Source organism: Corvus brachyrhynchos, unplaced genomic scaffold, assembly GCF_000691975.1.
Source record: "Corvus brachyrhynchos isolate BGI_N302 unplaced genomic scaffold, ASM69197v1 scaffold126, whole genome shotgun sequence".
Lineage (NCBI taxonomy): Eukaryota > Metazoa > Chordata > Aves > Passeriformes > Corvidae > Corvus > Corvus brachyrhynchos.
The window spans coordinates 5,901,576-5,910,523 of record NW_008239283.1 but is presented as its reverse complement, the minus strand read 5'-3'; the positions used below and the strand labels follow the sequence as shown (position 1 = coordinate 5,910,523).

Here is an 8,948-nt window from a genome sequence, read left to right as displayed (position 1 = left end):
GGGGCTCGGCGTGTCCCACACAAACCACCCGCAGCCTCCTCTAACGCCCCTCTGCCCGGTGGTGCTGCCTCCACCCATGGTTACAAGTGTTCAGCGGGAGAAAGAGACAGAATGAAAGAATCAGTTAGGTTGGAAAAGAGCTCTAAGATCATCGAGTCCCACCTATGACCGAAATCACCATGTCGACTACCCCACAGCACTGAGTGCCGCGACCAGTCTTTGTTTAAATACCTTCAGGGATGGTGACCACCACCTCCCCGGGCAGTTCATTCCAGTGTTTAATCACCCTCTGTGAAGAAACTTCTCCTGATCTCCAGCCTAAACCTCCCCTAGCGCAGCTTGTGGCTATGCGCTCTTGTCCTGTCACTGTAGCCTGGGAGCAGAGCCCGATCCTCTCCGGCTGCCCCCTCCTGTCAGGGAGTTGTAGAGAGTAGAAGGTCCCCCCTGAGCCTCCTTTTTCCAGGCTAAACACCGCCAGCTCCCCCAGCTGCTCCTCATCAGACTCGGGCTCCCGTCCCTTCCCCAGCCTCACTGCCTTACTCTGCACTCACCCCAGCCCCTCCCTCAGTGTCCTGGGTCTGAGCGCCCCAGAGCTGGACACAGCACTCGAGGTGTGGCATCACCAGTGCCGAGCACAGGGGAAGAGTCACTTCCCTGGTCCTTCCAAGGAGTAATTCCCGAAGGCTGGCACGCGGCCCCATCGGCTGCTTCCTGACCAGCAGAGGGCACAGACAGCACAGGGATGTGCCGCAGCTTTGCCACCTGAACCAGAAACCAGCGCCTTCTTAGGCGTGAGATTCAGCCCGCGGTGCCTTGCTGTAACACAGAATAAATTGCAGAACTATTTCTATATTAAGTTCCAAGTGTTTATTGAACATAATTATTATTATTTTTTTAAAGCTACTGATGTTAGAGATGAAACAAAAGTAATTTTCCACCATCTGTACTTACTGTCTTGCATAGGTCATTTGGATCACCAGGATGAAAATTAAATTTGTCTTGCCAGAGCTTCAGACTCTGAACCATGTGATCCTGTCTGGACTTTAGCTGGATAGCATGTCTGGCCACTGCTTTATTAAGCTGGATGAGTATTTCCATTCCCATCAGCTGCATTTGAAACTAAACTGGTCCCTCCTCAGCAAGAAAGGCTTTTGGTACAAACTCCAGAGAAACTCAGTTTTACCTGCTTAATTTTAAACAGGTGAAAGTTCCTTACTGCAGCTCAGTGTAATTTATATTCTGGGAATATTGTCTTCCTGGCTACCTTATACTGCGTTTACAGAATGTATTTTTAAGTGGACATGGGTTTGCTCTTCCTACTCTGTACTGATTTATATGGACATGACTAGGTTTACTATTTGGATCCAGATTTAACCTGGGCGGTGCTTCTTTCTGAAATATGGTCACTGTGCAGATAAAATGTATAAAAATCTGGGCAGCAGGGAGCTGACACTAATACACTGAGGGAGGACAAAGCTATGTCCTTTGGGCATGGCATGGTCTTCATGTTCCCATCTTAACCAGTAGTGCCAGGATCTCACTATCTTTGCTTTCACCCACGTCATCACACCCCCAGCTCTGCCAAGAATCAGGACCTGGAAACCCTGGTCAAGTAAAAGCCTTTATAAAGAACTCACCTCAGTGTCCATGCTGGGTTCTGGCTGACTTGGCAAGTCTTTGTGAAATCACATTAGTGTGGCACAAGGCCCACATCGATAAACCGTCCTGAAAAGTTATGTCAGATCCCACCGGCCAGAATATATTGGCTGTGTCTGTTGGCTACAATCAGCATAGCACACAAGGAAAACTTTATAGACAAAAGATGGTCTTGCATCTGTGTACACAGATGTAAGGGTATTATGTAGAAGAATTCAGAAATTACAGATTTTTTTAGGTGGCAAAGTATCATAGGCTCCAAAATTGCTTTCTCTCAATATCTTGTAAAACATGTTACTTAGGGTTAACAAAAAAATGTGCTTCTTTGGAAATTTCAAAATATGTGGTTTTGACCTTCCTTCTTCTAGAATCTATTTGTTTTTTTTCAAGCTGTAATTGTGGGAAGTCATCAAAAAAAAAAAAAAAAAGAAGAAGACTCAGAAGATAATAATGATAATGTTATTGTGACCTGTCTAGACAGTAATTTAAACCACTAACTGATGTTAATAGTTTTTCTCTGAATTTTGGCATTTCTTAGAGAGCGTATGAATTCTCCCTTAGTATAAGTGTCATTCCTGTCCAACACATTCATTCCTAATTGCCTGAGTTATCAGGCAATCATTACTAACAACAGGATTATCTCAAATGGTTATTGAGTTGTTGTCAAAATGCCTCAAATTTCCTGCACATGATCTTGCAGGAAGGTTTGTAGAGAAACGTTTTGTGTTAGTGGAGCCTTTATAGAACTGACTAAGTTCATATGAGGTACTCTGAATTTGTCTGTAAAGATGAATGTTTTTAATGGGCTGCCAAGGTCAGTATTTTATCTCCCAGAGTTAATTCATCCTCAAAGCCAAATTAAACATATTTGTGCCTACTTACCATTAGCTAACTTGTGTTGATTAAAATGTAACACAGAGTAGTCATTGATTTCAGTTGTATCATTTCAGGTAGAAGGTGGTAATTTATACAAAATGTACCAAAATCCCATCTAGAAAAGATCACGAAGCAAAAGTGTGTAGTCATTTTTTAATACAGGAGTTTGGGTACAGAGCTGAACTAAAGAAGACAAGTTTTATTTTCAGAAATCAGAATTTCTGAAAAAATGCATTCTTGATGTCTTAGGTTGGACACGAAGAAAATCAACACTGATGTAATTTATGAACATCTGCACCATTCAGCTAAAAGTTCTGAACTAGAAAATTAAAGCTTCTATTGCTTGCAGCCACAAACTGGAAAACTGTTCAGAGCTGTCTTTTCATTTTTAACAGATTATAATTTTCCATGTTAGAGCAAATTTGTCTGTCAGACAGTAATACAAAGGGACTTGGTTTAGAATCAGATTTTTATTTTTTTTTCAAATGTGTCCTACCTTACCAATCTGTGTACAGATGCAAATGATAGATACAAAGGTATCTGCAGAAATAATCAATTTTTTGATTTAATGGAGACATATAATTCTGAAATGTGGACTTTGACAGAGAAAAGTTACCCAAACCTGAACTGATATAAATGGCATAGATACAGATATATTCAGATATATCACATAGGGAATAGATGATTTGATTTATAGAACATGCCAGTGTTAATGTGAGTTAGAAATTGCTGGTACAAATCATGTCTTTGTAGGGTATCACTGAATAGCACTGAATCTGAGAGGGAATTTAGACTGTGGCGGACAAGGAGAGTAAGGTATTCATGTTTGGAAAAAGCAAGGTAGGCCATCATAGTCACATCTTTTTAGGGGTTTTGTTTAATACTGCTTTCAGATAACATTTCCCTTGTGCCATATGGAAGTCTTGTCTCAGTTATAACTGACATCACCACACCTTTTGGACATGGCAATAGAGCTGGATTCAAGTCATATCTGTGACTTTTTTAGGAAATTTCTCATTCAGCCCATATTTTACAACTGGAACTGAAACCATTGCAAGTGTTCTAGTGCATGGTCTTCTCTGACACACAGAGGACCAAAGTCCAGGAAATGCCACCCTGTATGAAATGCTATAGTTCTTCCTTGCAGTAAGAGATAATTCTATATTTAACACCTACACACTGCAAACAAAAAATCTTCAGGTGCCATATACATTTTTCTCTTCACAGAGGCAATGAGAGAACAAAAAATTCGTAATGCAAAAGCAGTGCACAGTTTGTAATGTACCCCTGTCAGGCAGGAGGGTACCATGAGGATAACTGTAGTGTAAAATTATGCATGGCACACAGCTGAAGAGTTTAGATTCTATTTATTTTATTTTATTTTATTTTATTTTATTTTATTTTAATTTACAGTTTGTTTCTGACATTCACAACTTAAACTTGCAACATATTTTTGGGGTCCTCAAAAGCTGCTTTTCTGAATCGGATGAAATAATAATCAAACATTTTCTGTTCTATTTTAGGAGGCTTTTTACAGTTGTTTGCTTCCCCTGTTCCACAAACCCTAGGAGGTGTTGATAAATAGCCTGTTTGGCACATGACAGTAAGATACAGCCACTTTTATTAAGACAGCATGTAAACTCACAATATTCTTTTTTTATATACAAAGATCCAATTTTTGATGTTTTCCTGTTTTTAAAAATCTTAGTGAAGGTTTCTCAAGATGCTGCAAAGACTACAAGTGGGATCAAGTGGTTTATTAGTAGATTAATCAAACTGCAGGTGTAGCAACTGGTTTATAACTTACAGACTGACAGGTTCATAATCCTTAAAATAACAGTTTTCTCAGGCATAAAAGGCATTCCTTTTACAGTGTTCTCATTAATTTAAAGAATCCCAGTAAATATATTACTGTGTCCCATTCAGAAGGAGTGTGTCTTTTATATTGCTTTATCATTTACAGATCTTCATTTAAAATAGCTCCGTTCAAACAATATAAAGTCATGATTATGAAATCTGAGACATTAAGGGTCTCATATACAGGGTCAGCTAAAATTCTTTGCAAATCTTTTGAAGATAAAGTTTGAAGGGGAGGGATATTCTGGGTGCATGGCAGCTGGATGGAGGCTGATTAGCGGTAGTTTGTGGCTGCAATGAACACAAGATGTCACCCTCGCTGTGAGAGAGCTGCAACACACAAATGCCTTTAGTTGGAGAGGAAAGAGAATGAAGGATTGAGGTTACCTTTTTTTTTTGTTTCAGTTGTCCATCGCAGGTGTTCCTTCATTTACCTATCCTGGAACACTGTTTCACTGCAAAATTTTCTCCACCATGCTGAGTATTTATAAGAAAATTCTGTCATGCCATTTATCAGTTTTTAAATTATTGTTTTAAAGTAGGTTCTCAAATTTGGAATCAGATTTTACTTTCTTGATTAGTAGCCCTATGTTTCTTACACTGTTAGTGAAAAAGATGATGGAGAACTGAGTGCTATATTTTTCTGAGTTTTCTTCAGTAGAAGCTCCTCATTAATTTTTGTACATTTACCTGGAAGTCTAAAAACTTATAGAAGAATGGAATGGTAAGTATTGTAAAAAACTCTCAGATAACATCATGACCTGAATTGTTAGTCTTCCTAAAATTTTTGTGCTGAAGAGTAATATTTTCTTCATGTAACAATTAGAAATTCCATTTAACTTTACTCTGAACAATACAAAATTCTTATTTTGAGGAAGAAGGGGTTTAAAATCTTAAATTAAACAAATAATTGATTAAACAATGGTATCAGCATTCTTCTGATTACAATTTAGCTCCTTGAGCTCAGGCCTCTGAATTCAGTAATGCAGACAGCTTGCCTATGTTCAAAGTGATATTTATGCTTTAAATGTTTGTTTCCTTGAAGACACCCAAAGTGTGGGACTTGTGAGGACAGACCTCAATGTCTTGTTGAGTTGTAGGTGCTCCTATTACCTTAAGAGGTCGTTCTCATTTTGTTTATGGTATCCACACAGTGGGAATATCTTCATCAGTAAGATGAGGATAGCCATACTTCTTCACTCCCGCTGCCTGTTTGTGTTTAAATTGCAAGGCCTTGAAGAAAGAACTATTTTAAGAGATGTGTTTGCATGGGACCTATAGAGACAGAGTCTGTATTGGACAGAGAAGAGCTGGGTGTGTCAGGGAGCTCTGGGCACTATTGTAATATTGATTAAACAAAAGTATATTACTCTTAACCACCAAAATTTAAATATGCAAGTGATAGTAAAATACTATTTTATTGCAAAGTATACTTCTTGTGGGAACAAATTCTCATCAACCTGGACAGAGGTGAAAACTAAATAGGGAACAGAGATCTTGTCAAATACTCTGTGATACCTCCAGCTGACTGTCATTTTAGCCCATTCTTAAACACCTACAAGAAAATATCAAGAGTTCATTCTCACATTTTCCTTGGAGTGGCTCACCCCTCCCTTGCCCAATATTATTATGCTCCTAAATCCATAGTTTTACACTCCTCTTCTGCTCTACAAAATTCTGCATGTGCTTAAACTTGGTGTAAGTCACTTTTACTCCTAAGACCCTTTCAGATTGCCATTTAAAGGAGATTTAATATCCCTGAGAAAGAGTATAGTTGATTCTTATCAACCATTATGTAATATTGCTTTTCCTGATTGAAAGTCAGCAAAAGCTTGGAGAGTCAGCACTCCAGAAGAGAATGCTCAGTAGCTTGTATTATTGGGCTCTGAGCTTTTACGGCTCAGGCCTTTATAAACTGTGTCAAGCTGTGATAGTTATAATTATTGCACACGTTGGCTTAACCTATATCGTGCAGTCATAATGCATTAGCCTTTCCAGCTTTCACTTGCCTGTCCTTTATTAACTGTGACATTTTCCCTTAAAGGTTCAGAGCAAGCATGACTTTATGAGCAACCGTAAGCTTTAACTAAACTGACTCTTTTTTCCCAAGGAAGACTCTTGTTGAAGTAACCAGGAGATGGCAGTCTTTCTTAATGGATTGCAGTTCAATCTGTTGGTGACCACAATTTCTGTTCTTGTGCCCCAGGATAGGCAAAAAATTTAAAATGAGGTGAAGGAAGGGCTTCATTTCTTGTCTTATTGGCACAGAAAACCATTGCATGCTTTAGTGTCTTCCAGAGGCTTTTCTTTCATTTGTCAGATCTTGAACTGTCATATAAATCCAGGGGAACTCTTGGCCTTAGTGCAGTTTTCTTACCTGGCTGTTTCAACATACCTGCATTACAGTTCCCTGTTCCCTGGTAACACACAGGAGAAGCCAATGAGTAGCCTGATCTGAAGGCAGGCCATTTCACAGAAACTAGCTTAGAAACAAAACTCAGTTCATTCATGTATGTTTAATCAGCAAAACCGTAGTGATCCAGAGACTGTATAACCTACTCTGTCTCTCTGTTAACTTGTCCTTCAATTTATGTGTCAACATTCTTGGTCAGCTCAGTGCTTCCTCAGGGGATCAAGATGGTTTTAAGTGGCTGTGGTGCTTTTGATCTCTGTTGTGTAATCTGACAAAAGGCACCGTCATATCTGTTTATAACCCAGTGGGATAACACTGTCCTGGTGTGTGTTTGTCTGTTCTTACTGGAGAAAAAATTGGTGCATGGCAGTATTAGATACCAGGTTTATTTGAGCCGTTGGCTTCAAGCATGAACAGAAACTTCTTACCTTTCTATATGATTTTCTGTAGAGTAAGCACCAGAAATTGGAACAGGAGGGCACAAATGTGGCTTAAATTAAGTCTTTGTCCTTATTGACACAGTGAAACTCAAACAGAGCTTAGGAAAACCATGATCTGCCTTCAATTATTTACTAGAACCTGTGACAGATTTAATTCTAACAAGCTAATAATCTTGTACCTCCCCAGTCATCATGGCCTTTGGACTCCCAAAGCTGCCTCTCAGCATTACCGCTGCTTCCCTTAAACTGCAGTAAAATGCATGGGAGTGGCAAGTGTGTGAAGTCCAAGAGAATGTGTTATTCATAACCACATCAGGCTCATACATTGTTTGGACCAACACTTTGTCTTTCACTGGGGCAAATTCTTGCTTTGCACTTTAAAAATAGTTCAAATTCTCTTAAACAACACATAACTGACTAATAGAAATATTAACAATAATAAAATGAATACATTCTTTTAGACAGTGTTAAATAAGATGAGCAGATATAGAAGTTTATTAAGTATTCTAATTGCTATCTGAGCTTGTTGCAGAACCAAGCAGAGGGAAAACAGTACGTTGCTCCAAATGTCCAGCTATATTCTTACTCCTCATATTTGTCAGTATTGTAAGGGAAAGGTTTTGGTTTCTCAAGTAAGTGATAACAGACCTCCAGTTCATATTTTTGTGTAAAGGTCCTTAACCTCTCTTCTGAAGCTTGCCATGCTCACTTTGGTGCACGTAACTCAATGTCTTGGCACTGTTTTCCTGAGCATTCATGCCTGTAGACATCCTGCAGATGACTGGTTCTCCCAGAAGAGCCCTATTTTTAACTTGGCATGCAGGAAGATGAGCTGTTCACATCTAAAAGGCAAATGTCTGGAGCTGCCAGGATTCTGCAGGTGAGAATTGTGTACATGGTAAGGAGTATGTGGGTACAGGTTTGGAATACTGAAAGTTTGGATACACTGAAAGTGTAAAACTCTTTGGTGTGGCAAAACTCCTTGATGTATGAATAACACTGAGTGTGTTTACCAAAGTTTGTTATTTTATCTGTGTCACAAAATATCAGAAAGAGTTTACCTTAGCTGTGTATGTGACATTTCCGTTGCTAAGCAGCATCATGCAACAGGCCTCTAAAAGCCATGCCAAACATTTAGCTTAATCATTTGCCAGAAATGTTTAAAAGCATAATGTCTCATTAAGAATTATTAAATCATCGAGTCATTCAAAGAGAGAGGTTCTGTCTTTACTTTCATAATGGTAAAACACAGATCATGTACCAAGTATGCAACAGTACATCAGGTATCAGAATTACAGAGCCTTATTGGAGGATATGCATGAATCAAAGAAGAAAGTCATGGTATACAGCCTAGTTTCTACACTCCCTCATTCTCTGACAGCTTAAAACGGTCTCATGTAAATTGATAGGTGTAAAGAAACAACATTAATAATATAACCAAATTATTTTCATGTCGGCTATGGGACTGGGGCTCAGAAAATACGTGTGGAGCTTCTACCTCTGGCACAGACATCTTGCATGATTGAAATAAGTCATTCTTGGTCTCATTCCTGCCATCTAACCATGGACAGTATCAGAGCATTAAAGCCTTCACTTCAAGGAGCTCCACAGTGGTGTCTGTCTCTCTTCATCGACTGTTGGGAGTACAGAGTGAAGAGGCTCTGAACACTCCTTCCATGCAGTTTGGGAAATCATGCTGGATGTAT

The 8,948-nt window shown here is 39.1% G+C and overlaps 1 protein-coding gene across 1 annotated transcript in view; it reads right to left on the bottom strand.

The window, feature by feature from the left end:
* DDX18 (DEAD-box helicase 18) overlaps positions 1-181 on the bottom strand; it is a 10,821-nt gene extending 10,640 nt beyond the window's left edge. The window contains exon 1 of the mRNA XM_008638274.2: positions 163-181. Coding sequence (XP_008636496.1) covers positions 163-181 — 19 coding nt within the window. The remainder of the gene's footprint in view (positions 1-162) is intronic.
* Between the last annotated feature and the right edge of the window lie 8,767 nt (positions 182-8,948).